At 41.4% G+C, this 24,862-nt stretch overlaps 1 protein-coding gene across 1 annotated transcript in view; it reads left to right on the top strand.

Annotated features, from left to right (window-relative positions):
* LOC124509609 (trifunctional enzyme subunit beta, mitochondrial-like) overlaps positions 1-23,059 on the top strand; it is a 59,780-nt gene extending 36,721 nt beyond the window's left edge. Inside the window, 4 exon segments of the mRNA XM_047076339.1 lie at positions 22,239-22,323; positions 22,326-22,658; positions 22,661-22,799; positions 22,801-23,059. Of these exon segments, the coding sequence (XP_046932295.1) occupies positions 22,239-22,323; positions 22,326-22,658; positions 22,661-22,799; positions 22,801-23,059 (816 nt within the window).
* Positions 23,060-24,862: the final 1,803 nt, after the last annotated feature.

The raw sequence follows: 24,862 nt of genomic DNA, 5'->3' as shown, positions 1-24,862 counted from the left end.
ACAGGTGCCACCTTGGGAACCCACTGACCCATGTATGTCCACTTACCCATCTTCACTCAACCTGAGATTGTAATGTTCAACTTACATTAAGTCTGCCGACAAGGCAGAACAGCGTTAAGACTGAAAGGGAAGAGACGGGAGTGTGAAGCATGTAAACCCACCTGAAAACAATATTAAAAATCCCTGAACCCTTCTGTCATAGTAAAAAAAAAAAAGTATTCTGTTACACTTTCCCTGTCCCTGTGCAACTCTTTCCAGATAAGTGTCAATACATGGAAATTGTCTCAAATCTGCAGAACGGAAGCCCATACCTATTTGGCACTTTCCCAATTCTAGAGCCAAAAGAAACAAATAAAAACACAAACAGCTTTGGGTAGTGCCTAAGTGATAGGTCCATAGCTTTGGAATATATCTCTAAATGGAAGGCACACTTCCAACCAAAACCCTTCACAGTCCCCAGACCTGTGCGTCTAAGATCAAGGGAAAGGAAAGCTACCTTCTTCACATTAGCTTTTCTGCCTGTGAAAATAACATCTTATTTGTTTTGTTGTAGGTGTCATACTGATGATGGTGCAAGGTCTTCGGACTCCCTGAATTTTTGGCAAAATCACCCCTCACTCAGGGTGAACTTCCGTGGGAGGACTTCTGCAATAGGTAGTTAAGTAAGTAGATTGCTACTTTAATATAACCAAAAGTTACCTCTGATTGCTGAGGGTGTCTTCACAGGAAATAATTGTCCCTGGTTATGTCTGCAGGGCCTGTCAAAAGACAGACTTTTCAGGCGTACTTAAGAGACAGACAGAGCTAAATGCATATAACATGATTCAATTCACACATCTGCTCTTTCTTATCACCTACATCATTGCATGTGACCTGTTTTGGGCACGTTGATAATGGAACTTTCCCAAGATCGAGAGAAGAATTTCCATTTCAGAAGCGCCAAGGAACGTAGTAAAATTCAGCAATAGCAATTCCAAACTTGAGAAGTTCATCAATATTTATGCAGTTGGATTACAGTCATTTACAGATGATGCAATCAGCATGGGAAGCTATCTTGTGTGAGTTAATTTTCAAGATTAAATGTATGCAGTAGTCATGTTTGGGTATTTAAATGTCTGTTACCTGGGTCTAAATGCCAGACTTACAGTCACCTCGAAAAGTGCATGTTGAAATAATCAGCTTTCATTGATTTCATCATATATTCTTACGCTAAGTGGTAAGTTAATTGACAGTGTGTGCAGTTAAGATATTTCACAATTTGGTGATGTATGGCAAAATATAACTTTAAAATGCATTTTGCTTAAGCAATGTTGAACATATCATTTGGAGAGTTTCAGAAACCTTGACATTTATTTTTTTTTATTAATTTTATTTTTGAGAGGCAGAGAGAGACAGAGTGCGAGCAGAGTAGGGGCAGAGAGAGAGGAAAACACAGAATCTGAAGCAGGCTCCAGGCTCTGAGCTATGAGCTCAGAGCCTGATGTGGGACTCGAACCCACGAACCGTGAGGCCATGACCCGAGCTGAAATCGGACACTCAACTGACTGAGCCACCCAGGCGCCCCAAACCTTGACATTTAAATCCAAGTGCTGGGGTGCCTGGGTGGCTCAGTCGGTTGGGCGTCCGACTTCAGCTCAGGTCACGATCTCGCAGTCCGTGAGTTCGAGCCCCGCGCTGGGCTCTGGGCTGATGGCTCAGAGCCTGGAGCCTGCTTCCAGTTCTGTGTCTCCCTCTCTCTCTGCCCCTCCCCCATTCATGCTCTGTCTCTCTCTGTCTCAAAAATAAATAAACGTTAAATCCAAGTGCTCACTTTGGTATTCGAACATGACAGATGTAGATTGGTATGGATTTACTCAAGTGTAGTATAATAGCAAACTGGACTTGGTAGCTCGCCCAGTACTTTTTAAACATGAAATTCAAGTAAATGAAGAACGTATTTCCACCTTAATTATTCATGTGTAAGAGTGGAGCAGAAACACTTGCTCCCGTAGAGCCAGGCACAAAGTCTAGCATACAATGGGTAATCAATGCATGCTCATTAAGTAGATAAGAGGGACTTGAGGGCAATGTTTAAACAAATTTCATGGTCAGAGGCAATTGTTTGAAAAAGTTACACCATCAGGACTTGGGGGGACAATATCCGTAGCTTGAAGTGATCCATCATGGGCCTGCCAATATTATTCCATTATTTGTGATGAGAAATGAGAAGATTTTGTTGAAATTGTCATCAGGAAGTCTTGGTGATGTTTGAGAAGCATTCCACAGCAGTGCTAGAAGACAGCAGATTTCTAGAGATGCAGAGTGAATGTCCTGTGAATGTTAAGTAGGGGCGCCTGGGTGGCTCAGATGGCTAAGCGTCCAACTTTGGCTCGGGTCATGATCTCATGGTTCATGGGTTTAAGCCCCATGATGGGCTCTGTGCTGACAGCTCAGAGCCCGGAGCCTGCTTCAGATTGTGTGTCTCCCTCTCTCTTTCAGCCCCTCTCCTGCTCACGGTCTATCTCTGTCTCTCTGTCTCTCAAAAATAAATAAACATTAAAAAAGATTTTAAAAAGTGAATGCTAAACTTCATCACTTTGGGTTTGTTGGAAATCCACATATATCACAAGACAGTTGAACATTTTCCCAAAAAATATGCAACGGCAATGTATTCATGAAAATGGTCATACTTTTTTTTTTTAAGGCAGAATGAGATTATCATTAAGTAAACCCGAATGGTTTGTTCTATGAAAAAAAAAAAATCATCACCCTAATAAATCACGTGTCTGCTCTTTGGTGTTACTGAATACGTTTAGTTATCCAAAATCAATATAAGGTATATGCCTACATTATTTCATATGGTTTATCTTCTCAAAACTTGTTCTTTAATACGAGTAAATAACTCCCATGTACTTTCCTTCAAGGACACAAACAAAAATGTCCTCTCAATGTAAATACATGAGACAATGTAGTGTTTCTTGATGCTTTGTCCAGATGTGTGAGAAACTCGGAGTGCTGAATGCAGGATTGTCAGGGTACCCTTTCAAGTTAGGTATTAGGTATGATCGAGAATGGGCAACCCCCTTTCAAGTTAGGTATTGGGTGTGATCCAGAAGGGGCATCTCTTCAAAGTAGGTACAGGGTACGATCCAGATAGGGCAAAGTACTGAGTATGATCCAGAATGGGTAACCTGTCAAGTTCAATACTGATTATGATCCAGAATGGGCATCTCTTCAAGGTACGTGCTGGCTTCAGTACAGAATAGGCACCTCTTCAGGGTAGGTTCTGGGTACGATCCAGAATGGGCATCGCTTCAAGTTAGACACCCAATCCAAGTAGATACTCAGTACAATCCAGAATGGACATCTCTTCAAGGGAGGCACTATCTACAATCGAGAAGGGGAACCACTTCATGATAGGTACTGAGTACATCCAGAATAAGCACCTGTTCAACGTTCGTACTAGGTATGATCCAAAATGGGCACTTCATCAAGTTTGATACTGGGATTGACTCAGAATGGGCTTGGGCAACTGTGACTCATTGCCCCCTGCCTGTTTTCATTTAGCCTACAAACTAAGAACGGGTTTTGCATTTTTAAATCATCAGGGAACAAATTAAAAGAAGGGCAATATCTCATGGCATGTGAAAATTATATGAAATTCAACATTTAGTGTCTACACATCAAGTTTTATTGAACATAGCCTTGCCTGTTTGGATAAGTGTTGCCTGTAGCTAATTCCACTCTACAACAGCAAAACCGAGTAATTACAATGGGGATCACAAGGCCCCCAGAGCCAAAAGTATTTACTTTCTGGTCCCAAACAGAAAACATTTGCTGCTGTCGATGTTTGGCCTAGCACTTTCGAATACATGAAGGTTAGATTAAGTTTAAAAAACTGTAAAGTGATCTTATTTTACTGTAAAACTATAAAGTGATCTCTTTAATATTTTATAGTACAAATATTTGAAAATGCTCAATAATAAATGATTTGGATAGAGAAAATCCCAAACCACTAAGAACTGACTAAGAAGGCAAAAGCCAAGAAGTTAAAATAAAAGTGAATACATACATTAAAAAAATAAGTTGGGGAATCTATAATTGTATACAAACTTGACCCTGAGCTCCAGGCACACTGGCTAAAAATGAGAAGAAACTTTTCCTCAGTCTCTCTCTCTCAGGCCTGAGAGTAATTTCTTAAGTGTCTTTCTACCGCCACTTGTTATTAGAAAAAATACTACTGGTAAGCTTCATGAAATAGGTCTTTGATTAGTAAGAAATTGTATACAGAGAAAGAGTCCCAAAGCTTGGGATCATGGCCAAAGCAGAGGGTGGTACCTATTTAAACTAAATCTGGATTCTTCGTGTTTAAAGCTCCCAGGACCCAGATGGCATCTGTTTCTCCTTGGAAACATGTTGGAGGGAGATTACTCACATACAATGTTTTAAACCCTGAGGCCTGATTTACTCTAGAAAATGTTTGTATCATGAAGGAGGGTCTCCATCCCAGGGTGCTGCTATTTTCCATGCAGGACTTCCAGCATGCAAATTCATGATACTAAAATAACGTATAGAGAAAAGCTGTGGAAATGAGGAGTAAGGAGTGGTAAGCATCCATCGTCATTGGGAGGTGAGGTTTTCACTTGAATGACCTAAAGGAACACACTGAGGACCTCAAGCCATCACTGTTCTTTGGAAGATTTTAAAATCAGAACCTCAGGAAATCCCTGAGAATTTCATTTCAACTCAGGAGTTCTCTTGAATATGTTATTTTGTTGGTAAACAAGGACACCATGTCAGCAAACTTAAAGGAGTTAATGGAATCTGTATTTTGGCCTCTTTTTGCACAAAATAGATGGACCTCTTTCCGTCCCAAAGGAAGAGTCACCCATATTTTGTCCTTAAGTATGCACAATGGTAATATCTTTCCAGAGGCAAAATGTCATGACAAGGCTGGGCGTAGGACACCTGTCCGCATAGCAAACTTGAATTCCTCCTAACAAGATGCAACAAATGGGAAAGAATATGACCTCAATTCTTGCAAACAAATAATTGCCTATTCTAAGTGAACACAGAGTTCTCATCGCTAATCAGCAGAGACAATGACTTTGTCCAAATGGGCCCTCATTGAAAGTTCTCATGTCATTCTGGAGAAGACTTGGCGACTTGTGAGTTGAACAAAACACAGAGAGATTAAAATATCCAATAAATATATGATTTAAATGGGGGCCCTGATGAGACCACCCGACCATTCAATAACAGAGGATTTCAGTACATGATGACCAAAACCCTGCTTGGAGATCACATTCTTACCCTGAAGATCAGAAGTCTTCATTTCACTATGAAACAGCAGACATGCCGGGAAGTGATGCTTGCCCGTCTGATCTGAATTTGTGTGCATTCTTTTCTAAAAGTCACCTTGGGGGGCTTCTCACAGGAAGAGGATGATATCCATAAGACACTAGCCACGAAAGCACATTGCAGCAGGACAGGAAATTCGGGAGAACAAGTACACACTAGTGGCCTCAACTGGAAAGCATGTAGCAGGCTCAACCAGAAGCTATGTCTGAACCGCAGACTTGAAGTCAACCTTATTTGTCCCCTGACTCCACATGGACAAAGCCACCTGATTCGGTCCAGTGACATGGTTCGGGTCTGTGCAGTGTCCAGTATGTCCCTCCACAACAACATCTAGGGACACTCACTAATTTTATTATGGAACAGGTGCTTTCAGGAAAGGCATGTAATTTGTATGAACACTGCATTAACATTATAGTATACCAAATTTATTTATTTTTTAAATGTTTATTTAATTTTTAGAGAGATAGACAGAGCATGAGTGGGAAAGGGGCAAAGATGGAAGGAGACAAAGAATCCGAAGCAGGCTCCAGGATCTGAGCTGTTAGCACGAGACTGATGCGGGGCTTGAACCCACAAACCGTGAGATCATGACCTGAGCCCAAGTTGAATGCTTAACCGACTGAGCCACCCAGGCGCCCCTATACTGTAGCAAATTTATACAAGACATGACCTTCTTGAAATTTTGTACCTCTACCAACTGATACTTATCAATGTCATTCAAGAAAACCGATAAATAAATTATTATGCATGGTGTTATCTTAATGCTACCACTAACTCAATCCATTTCAGTATTATGAACTGTAACATGGACACATTATGTGTCATAATTCAGTAAGAAACTATCAATAATTTGTCCGGATAAAGTATGAATGACACCATAATTTCTAAGGATTAGTGGCCAAATTAATCCTTATATATATCCTTTCAACAGTATCTTCTTAAAAGCAGGTTAATTTTTAGTCTTCACAAGGACTGGAATGAACTCACAATATTACACACCTACCTTATTATTGGTTACAAGCTATACATATGATATTTTTTAAGAAAAAAAGTCAGAGTTTCCCTAGAGAACATTTAGTGAACTTTGAATTCAACACTCATTCATGATAGTGACCATTACTAAAACAGGAAAAGAAGTAACCATCTTACCTAATCAACTACTACAAACGTATAGTTCATAGCAAATGCAAGACAGAAATCATTCCTGTTGTACTACGCACGGAAGGACACATACTATGTAATAACAAAATAAATGCATGCATAAATTGAAAGGATAAGGATTGGAAAGAAAACAAATGAATGGCTTGGAGATGAAATGATCGCTACGTGGAAACCCCCAATAATCAGCATACCAATTATTGAACAAATGGTAGAATTTACCAGGTTGGGCTACGATAAGATCAATATAAAAGTTTATTGCATTTAAAGTTATCAGAAATGACTTAGAATAAATATTTTCGAAAATTATGGTTTATCATCCAATGTCTGGTACCTTGTAAAGTTAAACATGCTAGAAGTTTATAGAGAAACACCTTACAGCAGACTTAGGTAAATTCTTTGGTCAGGTACAATTGTTGTTGCACAATGGACAATTAATCATTGGAAAGAATGAATAGACTCATCCTGAAACACACCGATACATGTATGGAAAAAGGATATTAATAGAGGTAGCAATGCACTAACTTGGGGACTCATCAATTAATATGACGGGATAATTGGTGATCAATAGAAAAGCTAAAGGACATGGACTACTTTTCATGTCTTTATTTTTTTTAAGTTTTATGTACTTATTGAGAGAGAGTGCACATGGGACAGGGTTAGAGAGAGAAGGAGAGCGAATCCCAAGCAGGGTCCGCTCAGCACAGAGCCTGACCTGGGGCTCGATGCCACAATCACAAGATTATGACCTCAGCGGTATGAAGAGTTGGATGTTTAATTGATTGAGCCACTACCCACACACGCCTGGACTTTTCCTCTCATGTCTTTTTTTTTAAGAGCTATATTTGCATAGTGAAAGCCATGACTTATTTGTGAACTATATCTCTGTGGTTTTTAAAAAAATGTTTATTTTTGAGAAACACAGAGAGAGACAGAAGGAGAGTAGGGGAGGCACAGAGAGAGAGAGAGAGAGTCAGAGACACAGAATTTAAAGCAGGCTCCAGGCTCTGAGCTGTCAAGACAGAGCCCGCCGCGGGGCTCAAACTCACCAACCATGAATCGTGACCCGAGCTGAAGTCAAATGCTTATCTGACTGAGCCACCCAGGCACCCCTCATTTTATATCTTAAACAAACCTCATTACTGATAGATGAAGGACACGAAAAAGAAACCTGTTACAGGATTTTATAAGAAAATATACTGTAATGTTTCTCGGGGTAGGGAAAATATATTTTGGACCTAATCCATCAAGAAATACCCAACATTCTATTAGATAGGTTGTTCTGCCTGTGATATTTATTGGGTTCCCTTCAGCTTTAAAAAGCTCATGTGTGCATATGATTGAAACAATCTCATTCTATACATAAAAGCATGTTCCATTAAGAGCAAATGCCTTACTCATTCTTCCAAATTTTCCAAGTTTCAGGCTTACAAGTTTCTAACTTAGTGAAAATGCTCCCTGGATACTGCTGAGCAATTTTGTAAATTGAGTTTGTGAACTTGACCCTGAGTTCCTCCAAAGAATTGGGTTTTGATGAGTGAACAATCAGACTAAGGTATCTGCATCAATCCTCTGTTCATATACAATTATTAAAACTTAAAATTGCACATGGCCCTTATGACTCCCCCTCTAATTGGGATGTGGTCAAAATGGAATATTCCCCCAGCATGGATCTGGGAAAATAAAGGGCTTCTGTTTGTAACTATGATGTGGAGAATGGAATAGGTTCCCATAGCAATTAAACCATTAGGGGAATAAAAAACAGCTCTGAAATCATCCTAGGTTTCAGTTAAATATGTGCGGAAGAATCTCAAAAGAACATTTTTGTATACAAGCTATGCCATTTTTAAAAGACACCGTAGGAAAGAGATCTGTGTGCAAGGCCCACTGATACGCACAGATAAATGAGTTTCCCAGGTTCTGTAATTGTGATATTGTAAACTAGCCAGATCTCTCCTAAGACCCATAGGAGCAAGACATTTCATTTTTGAAAACTCTCTAGCAAAAATATGTTTTTAATAATACAACCCTAAGTGTTCACTCTCATGGTCCGCACTGCGGTGTTTCTATCATAAAGACCGCATGGGAGCTATACTGCCCGGAGCCAGCTGCAAGAACATAGGTGCATTGGAAAACTTAGCCAAGGCAAGCCTTAGAACTCATTCTCCAGTCTAGAAAGAATTATTCCCGTACATGTCTTTAGGGACGCCCTTCCTCTGCCCCTAGAAACACAATATATAACTTTGACTTCTCTTCAACCTTTCACCAAAAATGACCTAAATGCCAAGGTTACTGTGTGGGCTTTATTGAAAAAGCAACTTGTTAATTCGCATTTTACCTAGTTGCTTAATTAACAGAGAATGAGATTAAGCATCTATCTACATTCCATTGTCTCTTCCCCACTTGAAAATGTTTTCATTTTATACTCAGATGTGCAAACAAATGTTATGACATCTTGATTTATTGAAAAGTAGATCTAGTCCTCCCCACTTCATTAAGAGAGGGAGATGATCACACACTGTCAACCCATCAAATCTGAGCAGGACGGTTCCTTCCATTCATGATCTTACATGGCTTGGTCTTCTGGATAAGGGCTCAGTCTACAATGGCCCCACTAAGAAACGCTTATCTCCAAGATGACATCTGTGTCCATTGGCAAACCACCATGACTTCATGGTGCTCAGGAGAAGGAAGACTGGATACACATTGCTTCCCTGAATGCTCACACAGAAACCCGTGTGGTCAGGATCCTGGACTTGGTCATATCGGTGTCATCTATCCTGCTGGGAAGGTGTGCCATGCACCCCTGGTCCCCAAGCCTGTACACGGAAGCCTTCAATCCCTCTCTGCAGCCTCTGTTGACCCTGTGCCCTTCTCAGCACCTCTGCACCTCCTCATTACACTTACATCAACTTCTACATTCCCTACATGTCACACAAAAGTTCAGGTGAGCCACAGCCCACTCCTCCAACCTATGAAGTCACAACTCTCAGGCAGTATCTCTGTATCCTTCCCAAACCATGAGAGACCACAAGCCATTGTGACAATTGGCTTTCTTTGAGAGCACTGTCATGGCCCCAGTAGACATCAGGGAGACAGGCTCTAGCATTCCAGGACATTTTCAGTTGCGGAAAATGAGGTTTCTAATCACTACACACTGTAGGCTTCTCAATTCATTACCTGTGTCTACCTCATATCCCACTTCAAGAAGGTGCCAAGAAGCCAGCCCAGTCTTAAGAAGTGCTATGGCATGAATGTTTGTGACCAGCCAAAACCCACCTCTAAATGGTTTTCCCTACTGGGTTGGTATTTGGAGGTAGGGCCTCTGACAGGTGTTTAGGTCATAAGGGTAGAGCCCTCAAAATGGAATTAGTTCCCTTATAAAATAGACCCCAGAGAGATCTCCCACCCCTTTGGCAATGTGAAGACGTAGCAAGAAGACGGCCATCTATGAACTAGGAAATGGGTTCTCACAAGACACTGAATCTACCTGTGCCTTGATCTTGGGGTTGCGGCCTCCACAACCACAAGAAATGAATTTCTGTTGCTTATTAAGCCACCGAGTCCATGGTATCTGTTATAGCAGCCTGAGAAGTATGAGACAGGGGCAGAAGTTTTCAAGACACCACTGAAGAAGCCAGATTTGGCCAGAGATCGCTATTGACAATTCTTATTCAAGTCCTCTGAGAACCAAATTAATGAAAACAAAAATATTGTGCTAGTTAGTCACATTTTACTTAGCAAAGAACATCACTGAGTAGAAGAATATTCACTGGGTTTCCAGACAATTTCATCTCATGCCTTCTTCACCCTTTTCTTTAATATTTAACGATGGAGCCACCCCCAAGCAATATGTACCAGCCAGGGTACTAAAATGATACTCCATGCTGTTCCTCACACCTGCAGATAAAACCCTTCCTACGATGACATTCAAACAGGCCTGCATTATACCTGAGTGGAGGTCAAAGTATTTCATGCAGGACCAAGCTTGGGAACTGATCATTTATCCATTTTCAGGCCCCTGGGAGTCCTCTATTCGGACCCACTGCAAAATTTCAATTCTGGGACTGCTGGGCAAGAATGTTTTGTCTGGACGCACAGAGGGATCACTAGAAGAATTACAGCCCACTGTCCAACTAAGTCCAATATTACAATCTGATAAAATGAAAGAGGAAGTTGCCTGGTGGAAAGTAGGGGATCCTTCACAGGGCTGTGAGCAGGGCTCGGCACAGTGAGGTCTGTGGCTGCCGGCCAGATGAACTGTCCACATAATAGCATCTGAGCAGTTTAAACGCTACAACCTGCCACGGGCATCGTATCTTCCTAATTAGAGATAACTCCTCTGAGCAGGACCGTGTTGGCAGACATAAAAGACGATGTGGAGCCCAGCCATCTCACTCGGATTTGAAATGAGGCTCTGGATCCCGCATCGTCTTTGGGTGAATGCAGGGCACCAAAGCAACTGCTTTCTTGCAAAATGTGTAGGGTGACAGAAGGGAAAGAGAAGTGGGACCTGCCCACAGAGAGACACATGTGGGCATCCAGGTACAGCTGGTGATGGGGAATGGAGACAGGGAAGCAACTACATACACCCAGGGGGCCGGGGCAGGGCCAACAGGGATGGAAATGGACATGCTCTCTGCAGGAAAAGGTGCACAGGTATCATGGAGCCCACACCACAGAACAAGGAAGAGGCAGGGCAGGGACTCTGTCATTTGCTAGGTGTTTTACCAGCTGACAGATTAACCTCTTGCGGGCCCAGTTTCCTCATGGACAAAGTGAGGACCCTCATACCTAACTATCAGCATCGCGTGTAGGGTCAGACACAAATCCTCACCACAAATACTGTCCTAGGTAGAAGCAACTTCTTTTTAAGGACACTATTGCGCAGAGAGAGGCCAAGATGGTGGAGAGGCATGGGCATTTTTTTGCATCTCTTGCCTCTGAAATGCAGCCAAATCAACACTACACCATCCTGCACACCTAGAAAACTGATTGGAGGATTAAGACAACAATCTGCACAACCTGAAGAAGAGAATTGAGCAGGTACGCAGTGTGGAGAGGTGAACTGGGGAAACAGAAGCCGAGGAGGGCAGGGAGAGGTTTTTGCTTGCAGAGACAGGACAGAGATGTGGGGGGGGGGGAGAGTACAGAGAGCATATATGAAAAGACCCAATGCTAATACAATCCCCAATGGGTAAAAACTCAGCTTTCTCCCCTAAGGTCAGGAACAAGACAGGGATGTCTGCTCTCGCCACTGTTATTCAACATAGTATTGGAAGTCTTAGCCTCAGCAATGAGACAACACAAAGAAATAAAAGGCATCCAAATTGGCCAGGAGGAAGTCAAACTTTCACTCTTCACGGATGACATGATATTCTATATCGAAAACCCAAAGATTCTACTAAAAAACTGTTAGAACTGATCCATGAATTCAGCAAAGTTTCAGGATATAAAATCAATGCATAGAAATTGATTGCATTCCTATACACCAATAATGAAGCAACAGAAAGAGAAATCAAGGATTGATCCCATTTACAATTGCACTAAAACCCATAAAGTACCTAGGAAAAAATCTATCCAAAGAGGTGACAAATCTATACACTGAAATCTATAGAAAACTTATGCAAGAAATTGAAGAAGACACAAAAAAAATGGGAAAAGATTCCATACTACCCAAAGCAATCTACATATCCCTATCAAAATAACACAAGCATTCTTCACAGAGCTAGAGCCAACAATCCTGAAATTTGTATGGAATCAGAAAAGACACCAAATAGCCAAAGCAATCTTGGAAAAGAAAACCAAAGCAGGAGGCATCACATTCCTGGACTTTAAGATGTATTACAAAGCTGTAATCATCAAGACAGTATGGTACTGGGACCAAAACAGACATTCAGCTCAATGGAACAGAATAGACAACCCGGAAATGGACCCACAAACATATGTCCAACTCATCTTTGACAAAGCAGGAAAGAATATCCAATGGAATAAAGACAGTCTCTTCAGCAAGTGGTGCTGGGAACACTGGACAGCGACATGCAGAAGAATGAACCTGGATCACTTTCCTACACTGTACACAAAAATAAACTCAAAATGGATGAAAGACCTAAACGTAAGACAGGAAGCCATCAAAATCCTCAAGGAGAAAGAAGGCAAAAACCTCTTTGATCTTGCCCGTGGCAACTTCTTACTCGACACGTCTCCAGAGGCAAAGGAAACAAAAGCAAAAATGAACTACTGGGACCTCATCAAAATAAAAAGCTTCTGCACAGCAAAGGAAACAATCAGCAAAACTAAAAGGCAACCGACAGAATGGGAGAAGATATTTGCAAATGACATATCAGATAAAGGGTTAGTATCCAAAATCTATAGAGAACTTATGAAACTCAAGACCCAAAAAACAAATAATCCAGTGAAGAAATGGGCCAAAGACATGAATAGACACTTCTCCAAAGAAGATATCCAGATGGCCAACCAACACATGAAAAAATATTCAACATCACTCATCATCAGGGAAATACAAATCAAAACCACAATGAGATACCACCTCACACCTGTCAGAATGGCTAACATTAACAACTCAGGCGACAACAGGTGTTGGCGAGGATGCGGAGAAAGAGGATCTCTTTTGCATTGTTGGTGGGAATGCAAACTGGTGCAGCCACTCTGGAAAACAGTATGGAGGTTCCTCAAAAAACTAAAAATAGAACTACCCTAGGACCCAGCAAATGCACTACTAGGCATTTATCCATGGGATACAGGTGTGCTGTTTCGAAGGGACACAGGCACCCCCATGTTTATAGCAGCACTATCGACAATAGCCAAAGTATGGAAAGAGCCCAAATGTCCATCGACGGATGAATGGATAAAGAAGATGTGGTATATACATACAATGGAGTATTACTCGGCAATCAAAAAGAATGAAATCTTGCCATTTGCAACTACGTGGATGGAACTGGAGGGTATTATGTTAAGCAAAATTAGAGAAAAACAAATATCATATGAATTCACTCATATGAGGCATGTAAGATACAAAACACATAAACATATGGGAAGAGAAGCAAAAATAATATAAAAACAAGGAGGGGGATAAAACATAAGAAACTCTTCAATATGGAGAACAGAGGGTTACTGGAGGGGGTGTGGGAGGGGGGATGGGTTAAATGGGTAAGGAGCTTAAGGAATCTACTCCTGAAATCATTGTTGCACCATGTGCTAACATGGATGTAAATGATAAACAATAAATAAATTTTAGAAAGTATTTGCCTCAAAAAAAAAAAGTACTGCCTGTTTAGTATAAACATGAGAGACTATTAATTTCTTTGTTTCTTTTTTAAATAATAGGTTTCTTTTGTGCATTAGTTAATAGCATATAGCCATCCAGGGTGTAGGAACCTATTCTTGGTCTGATTAGTAGTGGGCACTACCAGTAAATTCACTTAATACATTAAAAAACAACTTACGGGGTTCATTTCCAGCTTTGTAACTTACTACCTGCCTGACACCCTATAAATTATTTAAGTTCTCAGACTGTGTACTGCCTCAGCTCCAAATAGTAAGTGCCTCACGGGATCTTGTAAAAATTCAAAAATTGCACATGTAAAAACACCTAGTATGCGCGTATACCCGGTGAATACATATTCTTACTTATACATACATATACACTCATACACGTTTATGTGTCCATAACAATAAATATCATTTCACTGCCATTTCTTTGGTCAAAATCTCAGCAAGTAAGACTCTTTTATGCTCTATTTGTCACCGAAAGTGGCCTTCTATTGCTTATCATTTGTGGTGCAGTTTTGTTGTTTTTGTTTAGAAAACATTTTCCAGGGTCACCTGGCTGGCTCAGTCAAAAGACCATGAGATTCTTCATCTTGGGGTCATCCGTTCCAGCCCCATGTTGGGTGTAGAGATTAATTCAATAAACAAATAAATAATTAAGTAAGCTGGAAAGGAAAGGGAAGAAAAGGAAAGGAAAAGAAAAAGAAAGGAAAGGAAACGAAAAATAATTCTCCATAGGAGCTCCGTGGACACTGACCCTTGACATAAGCTCCTATCACACCAGGTCATACAGCTGTCCAATTGTTTCAATCCTAAAGGGTTCCACTGCACTTTCCATGTCTCGTTTGCAGGCTCATGTAAGTTTCAGGCCTTCTAAAGGTACAGACAGACACCAACATACAGTATGTGTATCCATCATTTGAACAATACATCTGCTGTGACTGCTATATTCCAAGTTTGAGTTACATCCCATCAATGAAGATACATGTATGTGTCCATGGGTTAACATGCTTATTTTCTTATTCACATTCTGTGTTTTGGACATACCCATACCTGATGTTATACTTGTAAAGTCATCTCTGTTTTCTCTCTCTCTCTCTCTCTCTCTCTCTCTCTCTCTCTCTCTCTGTGTGTGTGTGTGTGTGTGTGTGTGTGTGTGTGATTTGAGCTACAACACGTCATTTGCGTTTCTCGTTGCCTTTTGAACTTGACTGTTTAGGGTTAACATGAACAGAGAAGGTATTTCTAAAGCTGGTACTGTCCCAGTGTTTCAATTAGTGTACTTTTAAAACCACATTAAGACCACCTGTCATGGCCCACATGGTAAGGGTGTCACAGTACAATTCACTTCAATGTTTGTCTGTCCAGGACAGTGTACTCAAGAAATATGACTGAAGTGACACTGTGGTTCTAATGAAGATCACGCCTCAGAGAGAGCACTTCCTCTGGCCCCTTTCAGCTACATAAATGTCAAGGCAAGGCAGGGGGCCTTCAGTTGGTTACAACTTTACACTTCTGTGAGCTTTTTCTGTACCAGACGCTGATTTAGGTAGCAAAACTCAGTGCATTGGATAGACACTGACAGTCTGCTGACACCCTGGCATAACCATTTCTCTCTTTTTCTTAGATTCCGATTTTTGCTCAGTGCTCTCACCAAAAAAAGGTCATTTAAAAAGCATGTGGGGAGCCTGGGTGGCTCAGTCGGTTAGGCGTTCAACTTCAGCTCAGGTCATGATCTCACGGTTCGTGGGTTCGAGCCTCGCGTCGGTCTCTGTGCTGACAGCTCAGAGCCTGGAGCCTGTTTCGGGTTCTGTGTCTCCCTCTCTCTCTGTTCCTCCCCTGCTCTCACTCTCTCTTTTTCTCTCAAAAATAAAGATTAAAAATAATTTTAATAAAAAAAATAAAATAAATAAACAGCATGTTCTACATCTCAGTAGGTGAAATGTTTGATTATTGGGTCATGTTTTCTTTCTTTCTCTCTCTTTCTTTCTTTCATTCTTTCTTTCTCTCTCTCTTTCTTTTTTTTCTCTTTCTCTGTTTCTTTCTTTCTTTCTTTCTTTCTTTCTTTCTTTCTTTCTTTCTTTCTTTCGTACTATTTTGCTTTAGCTTTCTTTGGCAGGAATTACCATTACGATATTGCTTCTCAAAGTTTCAACTTGAAGCAGGAACAATGACTTCAACTGTGGACCTACTGTAGGTGCAGATTAACAGCTCCCACTCCAAACAATGACAGTCTGAAACCTAACAAGATCACCACGTGATTTTTACATACCTTAAAGTCTGAGAAGCACACAAGCAAGGCATGGCAAAGACAGCTCCGTTTGCAACTTTAGTCCAATGGTTTTAAAATTTGGATACACGTTGGGGCACCTGGGTAGCTCAGTTGGTTAAGCATCTGAGTTTTCATTTTGGCTCAGGCTATGATCTCGTGGTTTGTGGGATGGAGACCCACATCTCGCAGTAGGGATTCTCACTCTCCACATCCTCTATCCCCCTCCCCTACTCATGTGTACATGCTCTTTCTCTCTCTCAAAATCAATAAACATAAATAAATAAAATAAAAATGGGAAACACATTACAAACTGCATTAAGAGATTTAATAAGAGATTTTGTCACACTGTTCTAGGGAGGCGTTGGGATTTTTTTTTTAAATGCCCATTGTTTAGGCTAATGTGCAACTGCTAACATTAAGAACTGTTTTAATTAGGGGGTGGCTGGATGGCTCAGTTAAGTGTCCGACTTCGGCTCAGGTCATGATCTCACAGTTTGTGGTTTCAAGCCCCGCGTTGAGCTCAGAGCCTGAAGCCTGCTTCAGATTCTGTGTCTCCCTCTCTCTCTGCCCCTCCCCTGCTCATGCTCTGTCTTTCTCAAAAATAAACATTAAAAAATTAAAAAAAGAACAGTTTTAATTAGTATTGAGAAGAAAATAAAAGAAATCCCTATGATTTGCAAAAAGAAAATATAAAAATTGGTTTGTATGTATATATGTAACCACACTCAAAATTTTTTTTTACAAAGAACCAAGGATCTGATCTTGGGTGATTAGAATTAAAAATGCAAGCAGTGTAGGGGTGCCTGGTTGGCAAAACGTTGTGTGACTCTTGATCTCTGGGTTGTGAGTTCAGGCCCCATGTTGGGTGTAGAGATCACTTAAAAATAAAATCTTTCAAAAATCATTTAAAAATGGAAATAGTGTAAGAAAAAACATAGATTAGGTGGATTTGAAAATCTATGCAAAGAGGGGTGCCTGGGTGGCTCAGTCAGTTGAGCAACTAACTCTTGATCTGTACTCATTATGATCTCATGGTCATGGGATCAAGCCCCGTGTAGGGCACCTCTTGAGTGTGGTGCCTGCTTGGGATTCTCTCTCCCTCCCTCCCTCTGCTCCTTGCCCATTTGTGCTCACACATGCTCTCTCTCTCTCTCAAAATAAATAAATGATACTTAAAATAAAATCTTTGCAAAGAGAACAGAGACAATATTGTGACAAGTGAAACTTTTAAATACCAAGAATGTTTACTCCTAAGTGCCATACAAGCATCTCAAACTTAGTATCTAAGGATGCGGACTCCTACGCACATCAAGATCTGAAGGATTTTAGATTTTTCCCTCTTTGCAACTCAATGAGCTGCCTGCCACCATTTCATGGATGTTGGCAGAATACGTGACATCTTGGGTCAGAGGTGAAGGAAAGATTATTATTCACAACACATCAAGGAGCCGGAGCACTTCATCACTTCCACCTGCCCCAATGTCTTTAGGGGTGAAGCAAATGTGCTAAGATGGGTGTGTACATGTGCTGTGGGTTAGGTTACAGGACAGCAATCCTGAGCTGGAGGAAAATGAATGGTTTATAACAGGAAGTAGACATTTAAAACCACTGTGGTGCTGGTATCTCCCCAGGAAGACATTATTTTTTCTTTGGTTAGAGAGACCATGAGCGGGGGAGAGGGAAAGAGGGAGAGAGGGAGACCCAACCAGGCCTGCGCCCAAAGAGGAGCCCATCGCAGGGCTTGATCACATGACCCTGAGATGGTGACCTGAGCCGAAATTCAGTTGGTCGCTCAACAAACTGAGCTACGCAGGCACCCCACCGGGAACACATTTCTAAGGGAATAAAAAACAGCATACAGAAGTTGTGGACAATTTGGTTTGTTAGAGTTCTAAGTAATTCCAATAGGTTAGGTCATCTAAATGTAATAACAGAAAAAAAATTAGAGAAAAACTTTGTACTTTTCCATTAGGGCTTCTAACAAAAGAATTTGATCTTCGTGTGTATCTAATCAAGCCAGATTTTCAAACAGTAATTCAAAGATCAGTGGGTATTCTTCCATCAATTTCATTAAACCATCTTTATCAATTGAAGTTTAATAAGTATGCCTTAATATATTAATAAATAGTAAAATATTAATGCTTATGAATCATAATAAAACACGAACGCTTAAAATCTATAAAAAAGAAGGCACTGACCACACAATTATCTTCTCACATATGAACTTGTTGATGACATAATTGGAAACAATGAGAATGACACCTGCTATCCATTAAGTGAGAATAATTTGCCAGGCACTCCACTCAGTCTTGTGTGTTAACGTCCCTTTAATAAAACCTTTGTGCCCCACTGTTCTAGCCATCTAATTTCATGCCTCAAGAGGTAGAGGCTTAGAGAGCCTGCCGAGTTCAAAAAGTCACATTAACTGCATCAAGCTTCTGAAGGCAGGCACACCCAAGTTATCCACATCCAAACGTGTGCTCATGAGAACATAAATAAGCAATAGGTTAAACGTGGCTCAGATACACATCTGATGCTATAGACAAAGTACTTATTTCTGGAAACACATCCAATACTATAGACAAAGAACTTGTTTCCTATTTCTTGCACCTGGGTATGCTTGAAACAATTACATTGAAACCATTGTATCTTTACTGTAGATTGAAAACTACTTAAAACCAGATGATACCTGAATTTGTGCCATCTAAGCCTTACAGACAATGACACTCTATCTAAGGTCTCCTGTATCCTAGAAACACATGCACATTCTCGTGGGTTGACTAACTTTATGAAAACAAAAATCTAAAAATGTGCACAATCTCTTTTTTTAAAATTTTTTTTAACTTTTTATTTATTTTTGAGACAGGGAGAGACAGAGCATGAACAGGGGAGGGTCAGAGAGAGGGAGACACAGAATCCGAAACAGGCTCCAGGCTCTGAGCTGTCAGCACAGAGCCTGACGCAGGGCTCGAACTCACGGACCGCGAGATCATGACCTGAGCCGAAGTCGGCCGCTTAACCGACTGAGCCACCCAGGCGCCCCCACAATCTCTTTTTTAAACAACAAAGCTTCTTCTCTGTATTTCATTCACATTTCCCTTCTTATACAGCTACACATTTTACAGCCACACGTTTTCATAGCCATATGATCTTTCTATCAGTTTACAAAACATTTTTTACTCATTTATTCACTAGCACGGGGTTGTTTTTAACTCTCCTTTTTCATTCTTTTGGGTTATCTCCAAATATGTGTTCATTTAAAATATTTAAACAAATATGTGTTTACTTTAAAACAGTATTAGACAGTAAAGTACTTATCCATTTTTATGCCCATTTTAAATGTTTTCATCACATGGCCATTCAGAAATTTTGAAGCAACAATGTGAGACTATAGAATTTTCATTATCAACTTAATGGCATAGTGTTACTATCATTATTTTACCCCCCACCCCACTCCACGTTGATCAAGTAGAATCATTTTTTGGCTGGGTATAACTGGTCATGAGGAGCATAGCCCTCGCAGGCGAACTCAAAATCTGCTGATGCGCTGTTCAGCAACAGCTGGTGGCAAAGGAAAATCTGTAAAGCAGGGCTGAGAAGAAAAGAAAGAAAGAAAGAGGAGAAAGCTCTGCAGAACAAAAACAGGAGGCACTCCTCCACGATCGGCCATTTTCCTCACACCGCTCTGTTCAGCTCCTTTCCTTCCTGTCTTCCAACAAGAACCCACACAAACTCTTGAGTCTTTTCCAGTTACATAAACTCTCTAGGGGAAATCTGATTTACTCTCCGCTAGGAATGGATTCTGCCCCAATTCCGACACTCGAGCCACGTATCTTCTCCCACCTGACCTGCTGACCAAAGCAGGGACTGCCCAATTGGCGGGACTTGGGAGTTATGGAGAATTCTCAGACAAGAGAGGAACGTGCTTTGAAGACCTGATATTCATGGATAGGGCCTGGGGGGGTCTGGGAAAAATGCACATTCTGATCCTGTAGGCCCATCACTCTGCATGCCGAACAAGCTGTCACGGGATTATGCCTGTTTGGAGACAAGACTTTGAGCCACGAAGGAATAGGCCTCTGATTCTCCAAGTTGGCTGCATATTGGAATCCCCCAGGGTGGTTTAACATAGCGCTTTAAAAATCTTGAAATTGAGAATTCCAGCTCTTCTCAACATGGGCAAATTTTCCCTCCCCGGTGTCTAGAGACATTTTCAGTTATCACAACGCAGACGAGGGTTGGTTGGTTACCTGTATGGAAAAGGTAGAGGCCAGAGATGCTGTGTAATACGTTGCACAGCACAGGACAAGTCCCCTGAGAAAGCACTGCCCAGCCCCAATGTCAATGGTTGCAACGTTGTGAAACCTTTGGGGAACTCCTACTCCAGATCACGTCTGCTACATGTGCTATTTATTGTCACAAAATTAATTCTGAACAACTTCACTGATGGATGAGTGGCTAATGTATGATGAAACATGTTAACCAAGCAACTGGTGTGAATAGTTGCCTTTTTGAAACTGGGAAATGGATTCTGTGTTTAGCTCTATTGTCAAAGACAGTAGGACGGGAGAGCAGATGTCGGCCCGAGTTGGCGAATTTTGGAGTGTTGGCCCTTGAAATCGTTCGTTAATTGAAACCATGAATCCTGCAGGGCAGATTTTTGAGAATGATTCACTGTGCTGTGATGCTTTCAAAAATCAAATTCCTTAAGAAAGAGCTTCTGTGTGTTTTATCACGTTATTCTTTGCATGGTGCACTGTAGCTAAGTACTTTATAAACAGAGTGTTTTATGACCGACTTGAAAAGTAAACTATCCTACATCCGCAGGACGAAATTGGAGGGTGGCTCGTACCATTGAATCAAAGAGATAAACTTGGCAGTCTTCAGAAACTAGAGGGTGCATGCTTCTCAGAGAACCACTCGGGAAGGGCGTTTTATGAATTTTATTTCATGCAGTAGCTTATCTTGTATTTTCTGTATGTCCTTTGGAGCTCTGCAAAAATTCTTCACAGAAGGGAAAAAACAAGAAGAAAAATCTCAGTGGGCATTTTTACTGCAGCACAGAAACCAGATATATGTATCAAACAAATGAAGAGAAAGCAAATTTGTCAGCAGAACTCCAGAAGCGAAGAATCCAAAGACTGGAAAATAATAATTATCAGGAAGTTTTATAGAGTTTCAAAAAAAAATGACATTAATGAAACAGCCTTCAGTGCTGATTCAAACTGTTTACTCATAATTCCACCTGAGTAAAAATGTATATGAAGAAGCCAATAACCATCATTTATTTTCTATCAACTTAAAAAAATTTTTTTTAATGTTTATTTATTTTTGAGAGAGAGAGACAGAGTGTGAGCGGGGGAGGGCCAGAGAGAGGGAGACACGGAATCGGAAGCAGGCTCCAGGCTCTGAGCTGTCAGCACAGAGTCTGATGCGGGGCTCGAACCACAAACCGTGAGAACATGACCTGAGCCGAAGTTGGATGCCAAACCGACTGAGCCACCCAGGCGCCCCTGACCATCAACTTTTGATGAGTCTGTGTATATATGTGTATGTGTGTGTGCATGAGTGTATGCACACAAACCTTACAGGATGGAATTATGAATGCAGATCTCAGGGGGAGGATTTGTGACCTATCAAATAGTTCAAGATTATTCCACATACACAAAAATCCAGCTGTTTTATTCTGCCGCCTTACTATATGAAAAAGAGAAAGACAAAGAAAAGAAATAAAAGTCAAGAATAGAGGGTATCGTGAACAGTCTATCATTCCCAGCTGTTGAATTGATCAACCAATAGTCAGCACTGATTGGTACATATTGAAAAGCATTAGGTCAGTACAAAGACTGAGACTCCAAACGAGCATATTTAAATACTTCTAGAAATAGTCTGTCTATAAAACAGATTCAGGGGTGCCCTATTGGCTCCGTTGGTTGAGTGTCTGACTTCGGCTCAGGTCATGATCTCGCGGTCCATGAGTTCAAGCACGATGACACTCTGCACTGACAGCTGGGAGCCTGGAGCCTGCTTCAGATTCTGTCTCTGCCTCTCTCTGCCCCTCCCCTGCTCACACTCTATCTCTCTCTGTCTCAAAAATAAACATTTAAAAAATAACAAAAACAAATTCAGACCTTCAAGTACTTCTGTTGTTTTCTTCTGCTTAAGAAATAAGTTATAGTCTAGTCTTGCCACATTTAAAAATGTTGCCAGTGCACTAGAATGGGGCCTCAGATTTTCCATAAGACCTCGAAGCTGTTCCTCCAAGCAAGGGGTGCCCCAGTCGCCAAGACCAAATTAAAGAACCCCTTAACCAAACCTAACACGAGGAGCATCGCGGTGGTGGCTGGTGTTAACTTTCCACTTTTGCAATTAGACACATCAGCGAAGGACCTGATGCCACATGGTTTGGATAGAGCAGCACTTTTGGCTTTGAAGCATCAGACCAATGCCCCAAAGGAAGCCGCTGATAGGGTCATCTTTGGCACAGTTACATGGGAAGTGAAAACCGGCAGTGTGGCTGGAGAGGCTGGGCTCCGAGCTGGCTTCTCAGACAAGACTCCTGCTCCCACGGTCACCATGCCTTTCATCTCTGCCAACCAACCATAACTACAGGTATTGGATTGATTGCTTCTGGGCAGTGTGATGTGGTCATGAAGTTACTGCCTGACGTCCCTGTTCACCACTCAAGGAAAGTAAGGAAAATGATGCTTGGTCTCAATAAGGCCAAGATTCTGGGTCAGTTTGAATTTCCTATCATCCAAGCTCCCCGCACTGGTGGAGTTCTGCACTGGTGAGACCATGGACCACTCTGCAGACGGGCTGGCCACCGCTTCTGCAGTTTCCTGCCTGGACCAGGGTGAGGACGTGCTGTACTTGCACATCCTGGCCAAGAAGGCACGGGATGAAGGACTCCTAGCTGATATTGTCCCCTTCAGACTACCGGGAAAAGATACAGTTCTCAAAGATCAGGGCATTCAGCTACAAATCCTTCTTTCCTGACTGGTGGTGCTTCAGAGACGCTGATGATGGCAGAGGAAAAGGCAGCATTAACAACGTATGATACTGATGTCTTTGAGTCTCAGGAAGCGTTCTCAGGTCAGATGGTGGCTGATTTTAAAGTCACAGATTGGCTTTTGCAAAATACTTGGGAAGAAACACCAAGGTTGGATTACCTCCTCTGGTGAAGATTAACAACTGGGATGGAGGGCTGTCCCTGGCACACTCATTTGGAACCACCGGCTGCCGGTTGGTCATGGCAGCTGCCGACAGATTATGGAAGGATGGAGACCAGTATTGCTTACTGGCTGCCTGTATAACTGGAGAGCGGGGTCATGCTTTGTTAGTGGGAGTTTATCCACATTAATAGAGACAGAGGAGGTGGCCTGGAGTTTCTGCGCAACAGTCGCGCTAGGCGATGCCACTTCGATGCATCACCAAATGCTATCTGCCGTTCCTAGCTCCTCGTAGGAAAATACAATTTGTGGCCACTTGTTAAATTCTTTGCAGTTAAGCCTTGCTAGTGTTCCAAGTGTCCCAGTAATCTTGGCTCACTGCTCTTTGAGGGATTTCTTAGTCACCAGATTCTGATACAATGATACCTTTAAATTTTTAGTTTTAGGGGTGTCTGGGTGCCAAAGGCTTAAAGTTAAGCCACCGACTCTTGGTTTGGGCTCAGGTGATGATCTCACAGTACGTGAGTTTGATCCCCACATTGGGCTCTGCACCGGCAGCCGTGGAGCCTGCTGGAGATCTTCCCTCTCCCTCTCCATCTGCTGCTCCCCTGCTCAGTCTGTCTCTCTCAAAATAAATAAGTAAACATTAAGAGAAATAAAAATAAAATTTTACTTTTATATTTATTTTAAAGAGAGTGGGGGAGAGGGGCAGAAAGAGAATCTTCAATAGGTTGCACGCTCAGTGCAGAGCCCTATGGGGGCTTGATCTCAGAACTGCGAGATCATGACCAGAGCCCAAATTAAGAGTTGGACGCTCAACTGTCTGAGTTTGCCACGTGCCCCTACACAGTGACACGTTAATGCAATTGTTTTTGGTTTTTCCGTTTTCATTAAAGACTAAATGAGTGGTTGCAATTTCAGGAAGAGGTTACCTGAAATTTAGAACCATCCTTGTAACATTTGAAAATTATATACCTTCCTATTTGTGACGTAAAGATAAGGGTTTCCTATAAAATAGAAATCAATGTGCCTAAAGAAACTTACGAAAAGATAATTCAGAGTTTAAATGTCACTAAAAACGTACAGTAAATATTTAGGCATATAAGTACCATGTAAACCTTAATCAAGTGAAAAAGCATTGAAGAAAAATGAAAGAAATTATATACTGTGTTTCATTTTTTCTTATATTAAAAAAAGTTTAGGGTATCGGTAAATTCCCGAAGTCTATGATGGGGATTTGTGAGTCATTAATATTTACTGAGATGCTGTGAAAACCTTTTAAAAAGTTTTTCAAGGTTTTTATTTATTTACTTTGAGAGAGAAAGAGAAAGAGAGAGGGAGAAGGAGAGGGAGAGGGAGAGGGAGAGGGAGAGGGAGAGGGAGAGGGAGAGGGAGAAGGGGAGAGGGGGAGAGAGAGAGAGAGAGAGAGAGAGAGAGAGAGAGAGAGAATCCCAAGCAGATTCCATGTTGTCAGTGCAGAGCCTGATGTGAGGCTTGAACTCATGAACTGCAAGACCATGACCTGAACCAAAACGAAAAGTTGGACTGAGCAACGTGGGTGCCCCAAAAGCGATACTCCTGATGAATAGCACAATGCCTTTCTCAGTGGAGGTGATCAATAAAAGTGAAT

The sequence above is a fragment of the Lynx rufus genome, unplaced genomic scaffold (genome assembly GCF_022079265.1).
Source record: "Lynx rufus isolate CCGP_SWC_20201006 ecotype Redwood Valley unplaced genomic scaffold, mLynRuf1.p SCAF_14, whole genome shotgun sequence".
In the NCBI taxonomy this organism is placed as follows: Eukaryota; Metazoa; Chordata; class Mammalia; order Carnivora; family Felidae; genus Lynx; species Lynx rufus.
Note: the sequence above shows the minus strand (reverse complement) of the source record. Positions and strands in the feature narration are given on the sequence as shown.